This window comes from Anas platyrhynchos, chromosome 15 (assembly GCF_047663525.1).
Source record: "Anas platyrhynchos isolate ZD024472 breed Pekin duck chromosome 15, IASCAAS_PekinDuck_T2T, whole genome shotgun sequence".
NCBI lineage: Eukaryota > Metazoa > Chordata > Aves > Anseriformes > Anatidae > Anas > Anas platyrhynchos.
In genome coordinates, this window is record NC_092601.1 from 19,717,955 (window position 1) to 19,738,872 (window position 20,918).

At 50.9% G+C, this 20,918-nt stretch overlaps 1 protein-coding gene across 3 annotated transcripts in view; it reads left to right on the plus strand.

Annotated features, from left to right (window-relative positions):
• Nucleotides 1-12,451, plus strand: part of HS3ST4 (heparan sulfate-glucosamine 3-sulfotransferase 4) — a 63,263-nt gene extending 50,812 nt beyond the window's left edge. The window contains exons 2-3 of one of the 3 annotated variants that reach the window (XR_011803494.1): nucleotides 8,371-9,187; nucleotides 10,809-12,451. Coding sequence is in view for 1 of the 3 variants with exons in the window: in XM_027469131.3 (XP_027324932.1) it covers nucleotides 8,371-9,007 (637 nt within the window). In the remaining 2 variants the exon portion in view is untranslated. Of the gene's footprint in view, nucleotides 1-8,370 lie in introns of all 3 variants that reach the window. The other 2 variants (XR_003500694.3, XM_027469131.3) reach the window with 2 other exon arrangements.
• The last annotated feature ends 8,467 nt before the right edge of the window (nucleotides 12,452-20,918 follow it).

Consider the following 20,918-nt stretch of genomic DNA (forward strand, 5'->3'; position numbering starts at 1 on the left):
GCACCCCGCTGTGTGTGTTTGCTTCCTTTTTGATAACTTCGCTATTGACACAATTTCAGATTTGGCATTTCAGTTACCGTAGCAACTCGATACTTCCATTCTCTGATCAGATCAGCCTGCAGTTAGTCAACACGGCGCTAGCACCTCCGTCGTTATGGCAACGCGGGCCTGCTCCGCACCGCTCCGCCGGCACCCCAGGGAGGCGAGCGTGGCCGGACGTGCAGCAGGCAGTGGGCGCTCCCGGCCACGGGGCTGCTCGCTGGCCTGGCCACAGCTGAAGCCGGAGGTGCCACCACTCCGCTGCCTGGCCTGGGCTCCTGAGAGCCCAGGAGATGTTGGGGAGAAGCTTGGCGGGGAAGGCGGCGGGCACGGAGCCAGTGTCCTTGCACTTGGAAGTGCGAGTAAGTCTGCTTGGGTGCTCTCAGACTGCCACTCCTGAGAACATTTGGCACGGGCACCAAATGGCTTGACAAACTTTGGGACAAACAAAATCTTCTTGTCTTGGAAAGGGAAAAAAACAGTCCCAGGCATCCTTTAACTTAAGGGCATTAAATCCTGCAAGAGCAGAGCAGCCAGACATGGGGATGGGGCATTCTCCCCCTCCAGCCACAGCCAGGCAGGGTCACACCAGCTTCCACGCCGTGAAGCTGCTCCACGAGCCTCCCGGGGGCGTTTTGTTTCCCTTTAGCTCCAGTCTGAACTGGCACACGCTTTTCTGAAAGTGCCTTGCAATTTGTTTAATGTTTTTTTATTAAAACACATGTGCAAGCCATTTGAATTAGAGCAGTATGAATCTATTAGGCAGCGACAGATGCAAGTTTTGTGTCTCTTATTAGAAGGGATTGGATTCTGAGGTTTAGTGATGTGCAAAGGATTGGACTTTGGAGAGATTAAAATTATTTTCAGTGTTAAGCACAGTATTTCTAAGCTAATGCACTCAGTCTTGAATATAGATTCACAGACCAAAAAGATTATAAAACATTAAACCTATGTAAATTCAGCTGTAAATTTATGTTTGAACAAATTCAACACGAGATTTGACTTGGGGGCTTACAGCAAATAGGTTCTGCTTTTAATGCGTATAGCAGCCTTCGGTTGCAATGCTGTTCTCCCCTTGAAAGTCCCACGCCTGCTGAATTACTGGCAGGTCACAGTTGACAGCTCAACCAATTATACCAGAATGTGTTAATAATAAAATGGAAAATGACTTCATGTTTGTCTTTTCTGAAGACAAAAGCAGATGTTTGCTCCACACTGAGGAGCTGCAGAGAGGAGCTCCATGTGCAGGTGTCACTGTTGCAGCCCGTGGCCATTGCCTCATTCAGATAGCAATTGTGCAGATCAATGTCCTTCTCAGTGGTCCTCTGAGCCCTGGGAGTTGCTGTGAACTTTTTTTCTCTTGTTGCGAACGTGAAAATACAGTTAACAAAGACTCCTTTTGAGTGGGATTGCAGGAAACCTGCAACATCGTGAACAAGCTGCCTACACAGAGATAAATGACAGCTGTGACTGAAGGAATAAACAAGATAATCTGGATTTAAATAAACCACAAGGGGATTTTGGCAACATGCAAATTCACAAATTTATAAAATGTATCCTTTGAAAGTAAAGAGCTTGTCTGAAGCCAGCAGTTAAGAACAATTACTACAGCACATTTTTCCAGTGAGGGCTGAGAGCTGGCTTTTGCCACCAACCAGAGGGGAGAGGGAAGCAAGGGTTCTCACTGCCCACACCGCACAGCAGTTGAAGGGCATTTTTATGCACAGAGCAAACAGCTGGCAGAGGTGATGGCAGAGTCCCCTTCCTGACTGCAGAGCCTCAGGAGCGTTCAGGGTGGTGGGGGGGACACAGAGCAGCCGTGCCCTCCCTTAGTATCCTAGCCACAGCACTGGGGAATGAATGTGAGAGGAGAGAAATATCAAAAGCCCAAGCAAGCACCCAATAATACATATTTGATCGTCTGCCGGGAGGACCAGGTAATTCCTGGATCCAAGCCCAGGAATGGTAATAAAAGTTTCATCTTGACATTGCGCATCACCGAGATGCTGCTACCTACAGGCATGATGAAGGGCTGGATGCTCCCCCCCGAACCTGAGTGAAGGCTTCATTGCTGCTGGATGGCGGCAGAGCACCTTCTGGAGGGACATGGCTCATTGTCATTGCCTGGCTTCTTCAGGCAGGTAACGGTGGAGGTGGAAAAGGGCTGGGGAGGTGAGCAGAGACCAGTGGCAGAGCTGAGGGCAGACACTGTCCCTTAGGCTGCTCTGCCTTGGTGTGCCAGGTGTGGACAGCAGCTGCCTCTTCATTAACTGGCCTGGCATTGAAAGTAAAAAAACAGTGCAAGAAGAGCCAAAGACCACTCAAGAGGCCATACAGTCCTTCCCAGGAGCAAAGCATAGCAAAGAGCTCTGCAGCAGCAGCTGAGGAGAGCAATCCAGGGCTCCGCATGCTGCCCAAGCAAGTGGTTGGTCACGGTTCTGCGTGTGTGCGGTTAGGGCAGAGCTCGTGGCAGCAGCTCTGTGAAGGTTTTCTGCTCCGAGGACCCGCTGCAGTGCCAGGGGCTTGACATTCAACAGCCCTGTTATTTTCAGTAACGCCTGCCAGACGGTGCCATGCCATGTTCTGTGCTGCACCCCTACCAGCAGCTCTCACATGCAGCAGGATGTGTGTGGGACGCGTTGGCTCCTCGGGCTGACAGGCTCCAGCTCCTTCACAGCTGCATTTGCACTGTGGGTGCCCAGCAAGGCAGCCAGTATGCCTGCCCAGGAAAGGCAGCACCTAGGAAATAACTCTGAAAGGAGGCAGAGGTCGGGAGAAAGCATTTCTGCGCATGAGTCCCAAAGCTGTAGTAGTTCTGGTGCTCTGTAGGGCCAGGAGTCTCAGGGAAGGATGCTTCTCACTGCACACTGCAGTTTCCTATGTTATCCTTAAAACTGCATGGCAAAAGCTGAATCTGCTTTTCTTCCTCTTTTCCTTGATCGCTACTACCCTGCTGTCTCTCCTTAGTACCAACCTATCTACCCATTTGTCTTTATTGTGCACGGAATTAAACACAGACCTTAAATGCGACAACACTTTCAGATTATTAGCTCTGCAATTTCTTGGCTGCTGTTTATTGTGATAACATCATCTGAAGGGGCTGTTGTAATTAATAGTTTGTATGTGGTTCTTTCAGAACCCCCTGGTGTGCTGGTTTTATACTTGAACATCAGCCACTATATCTTGCTTCCAGTATATTGTCTGAAGTGTCCCCACTGCAAAGAAAAAGCTTAGAAGCCTTTTTTTTTTTTTTTTTTGGTGTGTGTGTGTTGCAACAGTTTATTGAAACCATAATTCAGAACAAAAGCTAAGTAAGTATAATATTAAAGTCTCCCCCTTGACCCCGGAACAGAGGGGAGCAAAATCCTTGTTTACAGAACTGCCTATGAAGGGGCTATTGCCACTGCACCTCAGTGCCTGGAAGGAGAGGGAAACTCCACTCCTGGCTGACTCCCAGCCTTGTCAGCCGTCGGGATGCACAGGAGTGAGTGTGGGTGAAGGACGGCAGCAGTACTTCCTCTGAATTCAGATTAATTTTCATCTCTTTTAAAGCAATGTCATCTAAGAACCCACAAATCACAGTCACAATCCATAATACAAAGCAATCAAAAGCTTGTGCAAGCACTAAGTCCCTAATGCCTTAACGCCATAGCCTGGCCAAACGTCCCAGGGGCTGCAAATGCTCGTGGTGTTGGAGCAAATGCAGTGCAGCTGCTGTCAGCAGCCCCCTGCAGCCTGATGGAACAGCATCAACACAAGGTGCAGGGGCCCAGGCAGCCCTCATTTCTCTGAGCTGTTAGTTTCAGCATCCACAGGCATTTGCAGAACAGCGTCTTGTCAGATAGGAGACGAGATACAAAGATGTATTACTGTAAAACAACAGTCTAGTGGCTGTGACCAGACCGATTCACGCTGCAGCAGAGGTGCCAAGTAGTTGTGAGCGACGTGAACCAGCCCCAGGAGCCCCCCCAGGGGCTGTGTAGCCCCACAAACTCTGTGCTGCAGAGCAGATGTGCTGGTGCTGTGCCCACCGGGGTGTGCAGGGCAGCTCTCTGCCTGTGCCGTGCAGAGGGTCAGACCAGACAATGGCAAGGGTCCCCTGGAGCCCTATTGTCTGCACATCCATCGCTGGTAGACCAATAGAGCTTTTAGCATCTCATAATCGCCACATTTTGACATTTGACAGCCTGCTGCTTGCTGCCAAGGTGTCTGACTCAGAGGAGCATACACCAGCCAATTTTGCCTGGGCTGGTCCCTCCTTATGCTCAGACAATTGCATAGGAAAACAGCTTATCCTGTCCGAGAAAGCATAAACAAGTGTGCCGTGCTGCTGCGCGGGTGTCAAGGTAATTGAACACCACGGGGTAATGGTGTTTGCTGCTTGCCTGGCAGTCCATCACCATTTGCAAGGTAAGAAGACTTGCACACGGCTACTTCTCCGATTACTGACTGGTGTCAAAGCCGGGGGACCTGGCAGGAAAGCTCCCAGCCATCACCCAGGCTGCGGTGCTGCTGTCCCCGGGGGCTGACAGTTCAGCTGCCCCCCGATCACCCGAGGTGCTCTGTGTGTAGCACAGGCCAGCAAGCAGCAGGGTGAGAAGTGGGCTGTAGTTAAACTGTCATTGTATCAGTTAAAAAGGAATTGTATAGAGATTGCTAGCTATAAATGATGATAAAATAACTATTTTGTAGAGCAAGGAACAGAAGAGTAACACATTGATTTTGGTAATTAATGGTTCAATAGAAATCTGTTCTGGGAACGCCCTGGGCAAAGTCACAGGGTTGGAAGAGCCTTTATTCCCTGGTTCGTTTCTCACTCCTCCGCCCTGTTTGCCAAGGCTGCTCACGGCTCCTGGCACAGCCACAGCCACCCAGTCCTGCATGGTTTGGCTGCCTCGGCTCCTTGCAGGCTCCTTGCAGGCCGGTTAGCCCACGCTGCGTTCCCGAGAGAACTGCCTAAGGGGTTCCTCCATTTGCCTCAGTTGCCCAAGGGCCAACAGGGACTGCCCGCAGCACTGCAGTGACGTGGAGCTGTGTGTGCAGTGCCGGAGAAAACAACCACATTCACCTATTCTCCTGACACCAGTGCTGCCGGTGCCCAAGACCTCAGCACGTGCCCAGCCTTTGGCCCTGTCCAGCAGCAGCAATGTGCAGAGCGACGGGCACAGGTTGCTGCTTCAGGAACAAGGGGTGAAGATGAGTGTTTGGAAATCTTTCTTATTTGGGCTAGCTTATTGACTGTGGTGGTGTCCAGAACTTCCTGTTGCCTTCATCAGTTCAATTACTGAATTACCAGTGCTTCAATTTTCAGCAATAGATAAGAAATATTTAAGTAGCCAAAGCAAACCTTTGCCTTATCTTACAACCCAAGAAAACTACACAGAAGGATAAAAATAAAATACCTATGGTATTATATGTACAACTGACAGTTTCACACCTGTGTGAGCATTTGTTCTTGTCTGAGGATCAGGACTGATGCAAAACTTGACATGAGGCCATAGTAATGTGCAGGCACTTCAGACATCAAGGTGAACAACCTTGCTGCAGGATCTGTGCACAACAGGCATCGAGCAGCTCTGTGTTAGCTCAGCACTGCTCGCCCAACTCCCCCCGTTAGACAGAAGCAGCCTGCATTCCTGGGCACTGTGGGGCCTCCAGCAGCACCCTCGGATTAAAGAGCACAGAGCAGCTCCTTGGCCACCCCCGTAAGAGCGGGGATGGGTCAGACATGGGCAGGAGCACTGCGGCCACCACCGCTTGCCGTGCTGCATCAGCTGGTGCCTCACCAGCATCGCTCACTGGCAGCAGAGCAGTGCTGCGGAGGGTGGTAATGATGGAAAGCAACAAGGTCCCTGCAGCTGAATGCCTTTGGGGATAAGTCCTGACCTGCAGGGCGACTCTGGCAATAGGGAAATGGAGCCATTGCTCATAGGTGCTTGCTGGCCTGCTCTTTAGTGCTGTTCTCTGAGCAGATTTTAGGATGGCCCAGCTTGCCATGTCAGCTGCTGGCTCAGGCTTGGGCTCAGGCTCTGCTGGCGTGCGCAGTGCCACTGCTGAGCTTGGGTGCCCCATGAGCACGGCCTTCATCCTCGCAGGAGGAGGATCGCTGCCTCTGCAGCCAGGCCCAGCGAGAGCGGCCACACAGAGCGGTGCTGCCCGTGGCTTCAGCTCTGCAGGTGGGCCCCCTGTTTGTGCAGCAGTCAGCCCCTGCCCACGGCATGGGCCTTGGTGTGATGTGCACAGCTGTAAAAGATGCTCCCTTCCTACAGGGCTGCTTAGTCTGGGTGCTGGATCCCCCACAGGAAAGCCCCTCTGTGATTCTGCAGCATCTACAGTCCCCTACCACTTGCTTCCCTCTCGATCTGTTCAGGCTTTTCTTAAAGGAAAAATACCTCAAGATGCATTGTTCTTGACTAATCCCTGCTCCTAGCAAACCGCTGCTTCTCAGGCGAGGCAGGGGCGAAGCACAGAACCCCTCTGGGCAGGCTGGCAGCAGTTTGGGCTGCAGACACAGGCAGCTCCGTGCCGGGCACCGCGGCAGAGGGGACAAGCTGCTGGCAGCCCTGGAACCTCCTCCTGTCCTGTCAGGAGACTCCCACTGCCTCCTGCAGCACCTCGCACAACAAGCCCAGTTGGATGGATTACACCAGCTGTAAATACACAAATAATGGAGAGGTTTGAAGCGACCAGTAGCATTTAGCAGTCACAAATACAAGGCACAGTGACAGGCAAATCTAGCTGGGCCTCGTCTGACAGACACTTCTGCTTGCAGGCTTCAGCTGTGTTATTCCATGAAATGACTGCTTCCGAGTGCTCTGCTGTTTGACGTCAGCATTGCTGCGGTCGCTGGTGCCCAAGTTGCTCTCACAGAACCATTTCCAGCCATTCACTTTGTTTCCTCAGCATATGTTTGAACTAAAAATAGTGAGAATGTGAAGGGAAAATCCTTCAAGGCCCGGAGCACCTCCCTCCATTCCATTGCTGCAGACCCTGCTGAATGCCGCAGGCGCTGCAGGGTCGCGCAGCCCAGGGCAGGAGCAGGCTGAATCCCCCCATCCTGCTGCGTCTCTGGCCCAGCAGCCCCACAAGGCAGTGGGCACGCAGGGCAAATTAGCAAACAACAGGTTAAACAAACTATACTTCATGTGGGTGTGCATATGCACAAGTATTTGAAAAGATTTAGATAAAAATATTGTTAGAACGCACTTAGAAACCAGTCAGTACTGTGCCTGTAAAGCCTTTAAACACACACACTGCGGTATCAAATGCTCACACAGCACAGCAAGCGCTCCCAGACACGGGTGTATGTGCGGGTGCTGCAGCTGCTGCCCCATCACCTGGTGCTGTACTCAAGCCCCACGCGCTCAGTGCAGAGGGTGCTGTGCCACGATCTGCAGGGTGCTGTGCCAGGCTGCCCTGTGGGATGGGGCTCGGCCACCGGGAGCCCCCGCTGCTCACTGCTGCAGCACACCCCGTGGGCCGCCCTCACTGCCGCTCTGCCACCAGCTACCTTGGCACCCGGCAGCTCGTGAGGCTCAAAAGAGGCTACAGTGCACTTGCAGGGGACATCTCTTAATACCTTCCGGCTTGCTATGATAATCTTCAACTGGGGGCAGTTGGGACAAGCATTTACCTCTTCATTTTCTTAGATATAAATGCTATCTCGCTGGATTTTCATTTTACAATATGGTAATATGCTATCCAGGAAAGTCTTGCTACATGCTAATTTATCCAGTAGGCAAATTCCTTTTGGCTAATAAAAGTGCTTGCACAGGAAGCTCAAAACCCAGCAGCAATTAATTATTGACAGAGCATGTGAATTAGAGATAAAAGAAAAGTCATTCTTTCTCACACACAAGATAGTAAATAAATTTAATTATTGTACTAGAAGCAGGGGATCTTACTCTGTATTAAGTTTTATTAGCTGAGACATTTAAAAGCATGTCATCATAACAAAAAGGTCTTGTGTAATCCTAACTGCACCACTCCGGTACAAGGCTCTGAAGTGAATAGACTTAATTGAGCAAATGGAAGCAGATGGCTTGCTGAACAGACAGGTATTGTACAGGTTTATTGTCAATTAACTTTTGTCTACATTTGCCTATGGCGAATTGACTGTATAATGTGTTACCAAGGCTAATTTAACACTTCAGGTGCCCACCGTGTCTGGGGGCTGAGGAGAAACAAAACCACAAGTGCTTTGGTCCCTGGGGCCCGCAGTGTCCCTCCTCCTGAATGTCCTGCCCATACCTGCACAGGGCAGGAGGGGACCCCAGGTGTCTGCCCATGCCTGGCCGCTGCTTAACCGCTCCTCCCTGTGCTTCTGTGCAGGAACGTGATGCCCAAGACCCTGGATGGGCAGATCACCATGGAGAAGACCCCCAGCTATTTCGTGACCAACGAGGCCCCTCGGCGCATTCACTCCATGGCCAAGGACACGAAGCTGATCGTGGTGGTGAGGAACCCGGTCACCCGCGCCATCTCGGACTACACGCAGACGCTCTCCAAGAAGCCAGAGATCCCCACCTTTGAGGTGCTGGCCTTCAAGAACCGGACCCTGGGGCTGATCGATGCCTCCTGGAGTGCCATCCGCATTGGCATCTACGCACTGCACCTGGAGAACTGGCTCCAATATTTCCCTCTGTCCCAGATCCTCTTTGTCAGTGGCGAGAGGCTCATCACTGACCCAGCTGGGGAGATGGCCAAGGTCCAGGATTTTTTAGGCCTCAAGAGGATTGTGACAGAGAAACACTTTTATTTTAATAAAACCAAGGGGTTCCCCTGTCTAAAGAAGCCAGAAGACAGTAGTGCTCCCCGGTGCTTGGGAAAGTCCAAGGGTCGAACTCACCCCAAAATAGACCCTGACGTCATCCACAGACTGCGGAAGTTTTACAAACCATTCAATGTCATGTTTTACCAAATGACAGGCCAAGATTTCAAGTGGGAGCAAGAAGAAAGTGATAAGTAGAACCAAGAAATCAGGAGAAAAGCTCTTCTGTTTTGAGATGTGAATCATCATTAGAGACCCAAAACTCACCCAGGGCTAAAGGCTCAGTCTCATAAGCGCAAGAGTCTTGCGTGGTTAAGGTTGCAGCCAGAGGTGAACAGCATTTCCAGGTCTGAAACGTCAGTGACACATCACCTTCAGGTTGCATTTAGGCCTGGGCTCTCCCCTCCTGAGGGATCAGGGAGTGGGTGGGAGGAGGAGAAGGTGGAGAGAGCAAAGCTCCTTGAGATGATGGGATGCTTCATGTCCACGTTCTGCTGCTGGCGTGTTCCTTGTGGCCAGGCAGGCGGGACCAGCACGTCCCACTGCCACTTGCTGAGCATGAAGGTGGTATATAAAATCCAGCAGCAACAAGACAAACCAATAGATTCAATTTCTCCTGCCCTGGCTTAAGGTTTTGGTCAAGCAGCAGCATGAGATCTGGTAAATTCAGGATGTGCATTCACATGCACGCTGGTATTTGTGTGGGGAAGGAATAAAGCCAGTTATGCTGCAAAGGAACTATGTACAGAAACTTCATTTGCACCAGATGTTCCAATTACTTGTTGCACTAAAACTAGTATTTACCAAGTGCCACAAAATCCTGGGCCCGATTCTCCTCTCACTGACGGCTGTAACTCCACTGGCAGAAGAGAATTGTTCTGATTTATGGGGATGCTCAGTAAGATCAGAATCGGGGCCTTCTCCCTGCCCCTGTTCTTCTCTGCCAAACCACATCCTGAGGTCATTCACAGAGCACCTGCTGGCTGGGCTGTGGGCACCGTGCGGTGTCCCGGCCAGTGGTTTGGTGCTCCCGGTGGGATCCCAGGCTGTCACTGCAGGGCACAGGTGTTGGGGACGGCTTTGTCATCACAGCACAGCTCTGGCCATCGGGGCCCGGGGACTGCGGTACTTTTGCACCTTGCACATCAGATCCCTGCTGCTTGCTGCTGACAATGGGGTTTGCATAATCCTGAAGCAGCCTTCATCTCTACTTCAGAATCTGTTACAAAAAAGCAATTAATTCCCAGGGTGAGCACTGCTCTGCACAACATATGTGTGTTTTCTAATGGAAATGACCGAGTCATATGCTCAACCAAATTTGCAAGTCCTGGTAGCAACTATAAAATAAACCCATATCACAAGTGAATCCTCCAGCAATGTGATGCAAGCTGCATGCTGGGAACAGTGGAGAGCAAGACAACAGCACTTCGAAGCAGCCACTGTTTTACGTGTCCATTATTGAGAGAAAAAAAAAACAGAGAGGGAACAAAAAAACTGCAGAGCTACCATTGTGGAAGTGTTCCCTTCGTGTGGGTGATTACTAAGGCCACTCAAATATTGCTAGCTACTCTCTTTTTACAAGTGGCCTTAGGACAAGCGTGGCTGTTGTGCATCTCCCACTGCCTCACAGATGCCAGGTCCCTGGCTGTTCGGAAGCAGCAGAGATGCAGTATGAGGTTGCTTTAGGAGGACCAAGACTCAATTTTGGTAAAGGTGGGGAGAAAACCCTATTGATCCAATTAACCAAATGAAATTATTGTTACATTAGGTAATGAGCTGAACCTGCTTTGGGTTTCACGCTCTGTCACATGGTTCATTGCACTATAAAGTGGTGCTGGTGCCTTGGACTGAGTGAAGGAAGAGTTGAATTCATTTTGAAAATTTGCACCATGGCCTGTTCTGGAGGGGCATCACAAAACTCCCTGCTAAATTGATATCGGTTCCTATCACCCCAATTAGATTTAAAAACAGTTCCTGACATAACTTTTTTTTTTTACAGATCCTCAAATCCCCAGATTGTTACATGAAAATTGGAAGTATATAATAGGAATAACTTTACGGTATTTCACATGTATTAAGATGCCATGTCATCTCCTAAGTGAAAGCTGCTGTAACACGATTTGCTGCAAGCTGACCGGTGAATTCAGCTGGAGGACTAGGGCTTTATTTTGAGGCCCAGCAGCCAGAAATCTCCCCTCTTCCTGCTGCGCTGCAACCTTGAAGCCAGGGTGGGTGCAGGCTGATGGCGTGAGTGGAGTCTTTCAGCAGCTCTCGTGGCCCAGCGCCCAGCTGGGCTGTCAGTCCTCACTGCTGCTGGAGGCTGCTGCGCACCGTGGTCCCGCTCACTGCATCGGCTGTACGGGTTGGTGGCTGTTCGTAACCGTGGCTGCTGGTGGCTGATGGCACAGCACCGCGCATCTGCCCCGAGGCCAAAGCTTGGACTCTCTCAGCCCCATCTGCAGCTTCATCTGGAGCAAGGTCTCTGAGTGAGGTCTTTTTGAGTTTGTGCGAGCCCCTGGGAACACTGACCCCAACCCACCAGGTTTCCTGCACACCCCGGCCCTTGCTGTGCTCTGGGCATTGTGCCGTGGCTCCGGGGCAGCTCAGACTGGCTTCTTTCAGGAACAGGCTTCTGGCCCGATTGCCACCGAGCTGCCATCACACCTCTCATCATGCCTGTTGCTGGAGGGAAAGGAGATCTGAAAATGTGTGTTTGCCTGAGAATTATGACCCAATGAAGCACCCAGTTAGGGAATTCATCTGGCTTGTGGCTGGGCCTGCGAGGAGCTTCCATTTTGCACTCGGATGAAGGACAATCACCCCCATCACTTGGTGAGTTCTCCAGAGCTGCGAGAAGCCCCAGCACAGGGCACAGCTGAGCTCTGTGCCCTTTCCCTGACACAGCGAGGGCTCACCAAGGGGAGTGGGGCAGGGAGCAGGTGGCGCTGCAATGAACCATGCCCCACCGCACGTTCCTGCCCCTGTTCTGGATCCTCATTCTTTTTGCCATATATGCAGAGGTTTATTTTTTATATCGCTGCAATCTCAAGCTTGAGCAGAGATGCTAAACAGCCAGGAGCAGCCCCACGCCCTGCATGTGAGCAGCTGGGATTACAAGTGGCACAGGGAGGGCTCCCTGGGGTGTGGGGTTTTGTTCTGTTTTCTGAGACATAACCCCACCTGTGGCCCTTGTCTGCCATATGAGGGGCTGTGTCTGCATTGCTAATGCAGCACTTTGACAGAGGAATTATTTTCTATCTGGCCAGAGAGTGGCCTGCCAAAAGAGAGAGTCGGGTTAATAATACTTTCCTTTTTTTTTTTTTTTTTTTCCAACTATTCAAATGTCAGCATTACAATACACAGGAAATTGAATTTTGTATTTGATTTCAATTAGCAAAGCATAAATTATATTTAATTTTATACACAGACTGGGTGATTCATTGTTCTGGAAAAGCTGGTACTTTATGGTTCAGAGACTGAAAATGGAGAGTTAGTCTTTTCTGAAACCCCACTGCTGTGCTGTCACCTCGTCCCAAATACATCTCTGTCTGTCTGTGTCATTCTGTACCTGAACAATATGAACATCTTGAACCGCACACTTGAACCCACAACTCTAAACAATAAAACGTTGTAGCAGCTGCATTTCTCTGCTCCGTCCCTCCTTGGCCCCGCAGCAGCACAAGCCCAGCGTGGGTGGCAGAGCCCAGGGGGATGCCAGCCATGACCCCACCCCTGGGGATGTGGATCCCCGATGCCAAACAGGGCATGGGAGAGGCACCATGGGGCATTAGGGTCAGGCCAGGCACGGTGCCAGCCACTGCTCTCACTGCCGCAGGAGACACCTGGGAGGGGAGATGGCCCTGAAGTGCGTAGCCTCAGCTGGGGACAGCAGGATGTGTCCCGGGAGGGGCAAGGGGAGAGCAGCCCTACTCGCTGGCCTCGCAGTTCATTGCCAAGGTCACAAGGCCCCAGCAGTACCTGTGAAGTTCTGCTTGCCACTGCTTAAGGATAAATCAGTTTATAATAAAGGCAGAGAGAGGGCTGGCTGCCAGGCAAATAAATTAGGGGGAAAATTTTTTTATCTTATTTTGTGTGCACAATTTCCTGTTAGCTTGCAAAAAGCTATTTGACAGCATGGTCTTATTGTGTCATCTGATAAAACCACTGAAAAACTTTTATCAACAAAATTAGGAAGTAGTGAACTATAAAATTGCTAATTATTTTCTAGTAAATTTACTTTTAAATAACTTTAGACACCAATTACAGGCACCATTAAGCACCATTAACACTGGGTATATTTACCAAACAACGATGGAATACTTATTATTCAAATCAAGATCATTTTGGTGCAGATTTTGATGTTTGGAAGCCAGTCCCATCTTACCAGATGTCTAAAAAGCCATCAGTAGATCAATTACACCTGAAGTGTAGCCAGATTCCTAATATCTGAATTGTGGGTCCATAAAACCCACCCCTCGAAACAAACACCTGCTTGCCTGCGGGCGGCAATCCCGAGCAGGCGGCTCCACACCTCAGCACCGGCCCAGAAGCCACCTGCTGCTCCTCTCCACAAGCCCCGAGAAGGAGAGCCCAGACCTTCACTTCCCCGAGGGAGAGGCTCGTGGGAGACCTACATAGCTCTGCAAAGTGTTTGGATGCTCCCTGCCACCTTCGTTGGGCACGTGCTGCAAAACAGCCTGCTGCAGGGTGCCCTGCGTGCCGGCATCCCCGCGCCCCAAAGCCCGCACCGGACGGGCTCTGCACTGGGCTGAGTGCAGGCGTGCCTCTTAATTGGACGTTGCCAGGAGGCTGTCAGAAAGCTGGCTGCAAAGCTGCTACCTGATCCCACTTTCCTGCTGTTATCTTTGACATCCTCATTATTTATTAACTGCCCTGTACCCAACAGGCTGCCACTGATGCAGAGATGCTCTTATTATGCAGGTTCGATATTCTGCCTGCCTTCCAAGGTCACATCCTCCAGGATGTCTTGCAAACCAGATTGAAGAGGTACCAGCAAAGATGCAACATGTTCTGTATATGTCGGTGCCAGGTTTCAAACAGAGCCCTTTGAATAAGGATAACATACAAGATGATGATATAAGACCCTGTTGCTTACTGCTTTACTCTATCCTGTGTGTAGCACTGAGGTTTCTGCACTTACATCAGCAACCAGACAAAATCAGAGCATCAGGCAAGCACTCCACCCTTTAGCTTTCACATACTGGAACAGAGCTTGTCTCTAATAACCGAGCCCGGGAAGAGAACAATGCAAGGGTTATTTTGATAGCCAGGTTGCAAGCGAGAAATGACCTGTTATAACTTTGCCGGCATGAATAAACTGCTTTTTCCAGCCCCCTGCCCTGTGCCGCTGCCTGCTTGGCATGGCTGCCAGGTGCCTGTAACCTCCGCACCTGTGCAGCACAGCAGGTCTGGCATGAAGGCATCCCGGCACCCTGTGCCAACTGGGTTCACTCCCTGCTTCTTCCAGGCAGACACGTTGAAGTAAACTGATGTTCTCACTTCCACAGCTTTCACAGTGCTTTCTGCTTGCTTTTTTTCCCCCTTTTTGCTGACCTCAGAAACTATCCCCCTATGAGACACTCACTGAAAAAAAAAAAATAATAATAATCTGATTAGAAAATTCTTGCTGCCTTTTAAGAAGCTCTTCCAACTTCAGGTAACCTGAGGATCACTTCACTGTTGCTTTAAAACACTAACAGGAATATTTGTGTAGTCTTAGTTGCAACACAAGGTCTACTAGCCAAATAGATACGAGCATTTCCCATAGACACCTTGTACAGAGATAGAGACTGCCAGATCAGAAGGCTTTTCCATATAAAGGTTTACATACAAATTAACAGAAATTTCTGCTATAACCTGGTGATGCACTAGGATGGTGGAGGAGAAAGATACTGGGCCATTGTAGCACAGCACAGCTATAGCAAAATGCAGATGTGACTGCAGGCTCGCCCTGGGACAAGGTTTCCATCAGAGACGAAGACTTTGCAGACGGGCTTCTGGCACCAGCAAACCTTTGGTGTGAACGTTTGGCCACCAAGTAACCTGAATTCAAAGAGCAGCAGTTGCAAGCAAGGATGCAGTTACGCCCTCTGAGGGAACAGGCAGCCTTTGCACAAAGAACCCCCCGACAGCCACTGCCCCTGGGCTGGGCCCGGCAGCGGGGCTGGAGGGGGTGCCACGCACCACCCCCAAGGACCAGGAGCTAACAGAACACAGATCCTGCAACACAACGCTTTGTGACTGAAGTCATTATGTGCAGAGAGATGTATGGGAGTGTGAAGGACAGAATTAATATAGTAAGTAATCCTCTCCCTTTAGCAATAGCTTTCTGCATGAGATAATGGTTTAATGTCCAACTTTTTCTAGCATACTAGAGTACACATTTCCTCATAACAAACACTTATATGATATGCAGCTATTTATGTTTCAAGGCAAAAAGCATGGAGTGTAATGGACTCCACTCTGACTATTTGTCCATAAAGAAATTTCACTGCTTCATGGGAAACAAGGAAAAACATTTTACTTAGAGACGTGTTTTTTTTCCTATTAAATCCATTCTTTGCTATTCTCCTTGGTTCTACATGAGAAGGGACATCTGCAGGACTCTCGAGCCTCTTCTGCATGTGGGGTTTCTGTGCTTCCCAGGACATTGCAGTCAGCCTGGAGGTCCCAACCTGATCCTGAGGTCAGCCAGTGAGCCGTGCTCTGCCAGGATGGTGGGTTTTTCTGATGGAGGGTTTTCCTGACAGTGGGCTTTCCTCGCAGACAGTTTTCCTGACAGTGGGTTTACCTGACAGTGGGTTTTCCAGACACTTCCAAAGCAGGCATATGGTATTAGCTTCCAGGAAACAATTACAGGAGCTGTCATATAGCTGCTATATGCAGTTACATCCATTTCAGATTTACAGCTGTCCCAGAGCATAATGCATCCTATAACACTAAGCCACAACAGGCGTTACAAGCTGTGTGTGAGGCCCCAAGGCGGTGCTGGAGTGCTCCTGGGCCCTGGGCCGAGGCAGCCGCAGACGCTCCCTCAGGTCAGTGCATCCTGGGTCCTGGGGGCTCCTTGATTCCAGCCCCCTGGGGCCCTGCACGAGGCTGGCAGGGCTACAGACCATGACAACAACCCTGCTGCACCCCCAATTAGGAAGCTCTCAGCTCTGCTACTCACTTTTCCTCCCACAAGATTAATATCCAGAGTAGCAGGGGACAGAGATTTGTACTTTATGGGCACTTGTCTCCATGGGTGTTGCTTTCCATACTGCTGTAAGGCAGATCCTACAAATATCAGCGTTGTACAGAAGAAATGCGCTTTTCTGTGGTAACACACTGCTCAAAAGCACTGATCCAGACAACAAGAGAGATGTCTGTGTAATGAAGGCAAGCAACGCATCTGGCAATTTTCCACCCAATGGACAGAGATAAACAGTTATAAATATACCCCCATTAATAAGGTAAGCATCCTTCAAAGCCCGTCTGCAGGGCTCGTGGGGCCGGCCACGCAGTGAGCACGCAGGGGCTCTGGCTGGGCGCCCCAGCAGCAGGGAGCACAGAGCGGCCAGGCCTGCCTCCCGGCACCGGCAGAGGCAAAGCCACGCACGGCAGGGGCAGCAGGAGTCATGTCCCAGAGGATACAAGGCGCTGCAAAGCCGTTCACGTGCGGGGCTGCACCTCCAGGGTGGTTCCAATGGCCCCCGCGAGGGCTTCAGCTCAGCTCTGCGGCCCCGCTGCCTGTGGAAGCTGCCAGCCCGGCCCCAGCGGGGGACAGTGCTGGCTGTGACCGTCCCTGCCCGTGTCCATCCCCAGCCGGGCCAGGCCCTCCCTGAGGACGGTGCTCAGCCCCCGGCCTCGTGGCACCTCCAGGACCTTGCACGGTCCAGGCAGCAGGGGCTTGGCTCTGGTTTAATGAGGAAAAGCTAACGGGTGAATTTCACTTTTATCTCAGAAATCTATCCTCAGAATAAGTTGCAGCTAATGAAAGGAGCAAGGAATATGCAGGTCACTGAGGGTGACCATGCTCCCCTCTTGAAAGATTTTGTCTGAGCAGAATAAGCAGCTAAGAGCAAGTCCTCTGAGACATTCATTTTTTTTCAGGGAATCTTTCCATTCATACAATCGCAGAATTACAGAATCACAGAATCATAGAACCATAGAATAGTTTGGGTTGGAAGGAACTTTAAAGATCATCTAAATCCACCCCCCTGCTACGAGGGGGTCACCGTCCACTAGACCAGCTTGCTCAAAGCCCCATCCAGCCTGGCCTTACCAGGTTCATGTGACAATTCCTTTGGTGCTGGTCCCTCTGAGAAATACCAAGAGTCATACCAAGTAATGGACTCACGACTCCATGCTCATGGCGCTCCAGTGGTCGCTGTAGGAGCACGGGTCTTCTGGAGATTTAGATTTATGTGCTTGTGCAGAGGATGCCTTTGGATGTGGTGCACTGCTTTCTCCCCTTCCTCCTCTGCCCAACTGCATCTTTCTTTCCTCAGCTCCTTAAGTTCCTGGTCTGATTGCAGCTGTCAAATCCTTTCTGCTAAAGCTTTTTTCTTCCTGTTTTTGAAGCTGTCTCTTCCATCCACTCTTCTCAGCTGTACCCAGGTGATAGCAAATGCTCCTGCTGCGGGGCTTTACTGTTTTGTGCTCTGGAAATCCCCATCAGTCATTTTGGTAGTGCTCTCAGGTGATATCTGCGGTTCTCCTTGGATTCTCTAGGCAAGCATTGAACAGTCTGGGTCCAGACAGACCTGTGTGCAATGGAGGTGTCGGCTGGTAGCGCAGCAGAGATGGAGCAGGAGAAAGAGGCTGCATGGCTGGAAGGCTGTGGAGAGAAGCAGTGCCCCAGGGTGGTGCTCACACAGCTGTGTTTGAGTGCACTGCCACCATGGATACACGCCCTTATCTCCTCTCACATTAAGGGCTGCTTTATCCCTGATAAATCACAGAGCAGCCCAAGCAGGTGTGATTCGGGGCTGGTTTTCATTTTAGATGTGAGTGCACTTCACACGTGTACTTTAGGAGAAGCAGGTTGTGCACTAGCTTCTAAAGCTTCCTGGAGAAGGACGAGTCTGGCACCCCTGTGACCTTTGCATGCAGCTACCACTCCGGTGAGACAGGGAGAGGACAGAGGTGGTGCTCGCAGCCCGTGGTGCCCGGCTTCTGTTTTCCTGGCCATTTACACTACGGGTTTCTTCCAGGTCACAAACAAAACGCTATTGGCACGTCTCAGGATCACAGGCACATCTCTGCGGCTGAAGCCTTCGCGGTACCACTGAGGAATCCTGCTCTGCCTCTGGGGACAGCTGCTTGGATTTAGCCCACACAGCACCTACAGTTTCTTTCATATTCGCATTCTTGTTAAGTGTTTAATAAGTTTGTGTAACTTTTTGTTAAGCAGCAAGCAAATGTTTTCCAGGGGAAGCTAATTCAAGCACATCCTCCTTGTGTAGGTTTGATGTTATGGAACAGTGAGTCTGTTGAATTAATTAGCATACTGCACTTCACTTACTCAGCTAATCTGCATATTTTGCTCCTCAGCTGAGGGAAGCCTCCAGGTGCTGCTGGATGCTCGCTGCAGTCACAGCTCCAGCCCTGAGGCAGGTGGGCATGCACACAACATGGCAGGTGTGGCACCAGCTGCCCCATGCCCACGGGCTCTGCAGGTGCTCTGGGCTGCCTGACCCCCTTTTTGATTCAAACCATGGTAAGTGGGACCTCTGAGAAGCAGCAATGCGCTCTGCCAGAATTTGTGTTTGTTTGCTCCCCATCCTGTGCCCAAACCAGGGGCTGCCCAGCAACTGGACAATGCCCCCTCCACCCTGCCTGCAGTGGGGAAGAAAGAGCAGAGCTGCCCCATAGCTCCCTCCTAGGGTGTGCTCAGAGGAAAACACGCACACACACACACACACACACTGCTGGGATCCTGGCATTTTTTCATCTTGGCACAAAATTCTCCCAGAGATGATTATTTGAAAGATGAGTCACCAAATACAATAGCAAAGACACATCCTTGACTTACTGGCAGAGAAGAGAGATGTGACCAGCATTAAGTCTCCATGCAATGTCTCCATCACACAGTGTCTGGCGTTTATTCTAAACAGCTCTCAGTCTTCAGCAGAATTGTTTTTTCACATGAGAAATCCAGCTACTTTTCCATCTGAAATGTTCGTTAATGAAAGGAAAAGCAGTCTGTTTGTGCATGGATGCAAAAATCATTATATTTTAGCTCTCTGTACAGCATACTGCTGTATGCTTGTACAAACACACATGCACACATGGAGATGCACATTCGCCTCTGCATTGAGGTAATGCTCTGAGATGGGGCATAAATGCAGCTGCCTTCTGGGGGCAGGTGGGTTACTCCATCCGGTGCCATCCGGTGCCATCCGACCGGGCCACCCGGCGTCCTGCAGAGCAGCTGCTCCCGGAGCTGCCAGCCTTTCCAAGGAGAGCACCGGGCAGTCTGTCCCTGCCGCTGCCTTAAAATCCCCACACCTTGCCCAGGAAGCAGGTGGCTGGTTGAAGGGCTGTGCTCTTGGACCTAGGAGCCAAACAGCAAGCTGCCAGGGCTGGGCCAGTGTCTCTGTCAAGGGTCTGGCTGGGAGTGAGCCTTGTCATAGCACAAGGGGATGTAAAGCAAGGAAGAGCCAGTTGTGTGTTCTCTAGCCCCAGGGCACGGGTGTGGGGTGTGTGTGCGTGCGTGTGCGTGTGCGTGTGTGTGTGTGTGCGTGTGTGTGTGTGTGTGTGCGTGCAGTGCTTGGCTCAGACTCTTTGCAGACAGCAGCTGCGGTAAAGGCACAGCACTCTCCAGGCAGTGGTGTTTCTGTACTGCTCCTGGAAACCTGCGAGTGCCATGAAGAGGTACTGCTGTCTTCTAGCCTATTCCGATTCAACAGTATGCTCTGACCTTGATGATGTTGGTTTAAATAGGATATGAAATGCAAATATAGCCTAAGCTGAACAATTCTGGAACCCAGCAGAGAGACTGAAGGGTGGAACGCTTCCCAGAAGGGTCAGCAAGAGCAGGAAAAATTATATAGAGCAAATAAACAGAATAAAAGGCTTCTCTATTATCCTGGTGCACAGGGCTGCAGCTCCAACGGACTGCAGGAGCCTGTATTGCTCTGGGTTTACACTCAGGGACAAACTGCTGATCAGGAAAAAAAGAAGGGGCTAAGGGCAAGGAGACAAGTTGCTTCTAAATTCCTGTAAGCCAGGAGGATGTCACCCTCATCCTGCCCTTCAGCTGCTCCTACATCCTCCATCACCCCACCCCACAGCCAGGGCAGCCACCCCGGCAGCTTCCCTGGGATCTGGGGCCAGACCTTAGGAGAAGGTTTAATGTGCTGCAGGCTGCGGAGGGTGAATTGCTCCCTGCCCTGTAGCTAAGACACCCGGCAGGGGAGGGCTGCCTCCACCTAACCAGCCTCCCCGTGTTTTGGAGGAGCTGCTGACACCAGCCTTGTCTGAAGCTGAATGCCACAAGCCTCGGACACCACGAGACATTTGAACACACCAAGTTTAACAGGTATAAATGCCTATTTTCAAATCAAGGTGGGATTTGCATATTGTCAGTAATTTTCTAGGGAAGCCATCCAGTTAACCCTGGCTTCACACCTGCCGGGGGAGCAGCTCACTGGCGGGCCAGGGGGGTCAGAGCCGGGCTCGTTCAGACCCTGCAGTGCTGCAGGGACCTCGCTGCAGGCTCCCACACGGCACCAGGGACACCGGACGGACCTGTGGAGGTGTTGCCAGCCAGGGTGAGTTTGTCTCCCTTCTCCTTCATGCTGTTAAGGAGCCCCTACTCCTGTCTGTGCTGCAAGCAACTCAGAGATTAAATGCAGCTCAGACTAGGACAAACTTCCCACCCTGGGGAGATGCCAGCACCGTGGGGCAGCCCCGTGCCTCCCGGGGAGAGGCCGGCGGTGCGCAAGGGTTGGGTCCGTGGAGCAGCCTCACTTAGGCATCTGCAGAGCCATCGTGACTTTATTAAAAATTTAGAACAAAAATTACAACATTCACCCAGGAAGAATCGCTTTCCTACCAATTACAGTTAATGGGGTAAAATTAATGTACCAATTAATATGGC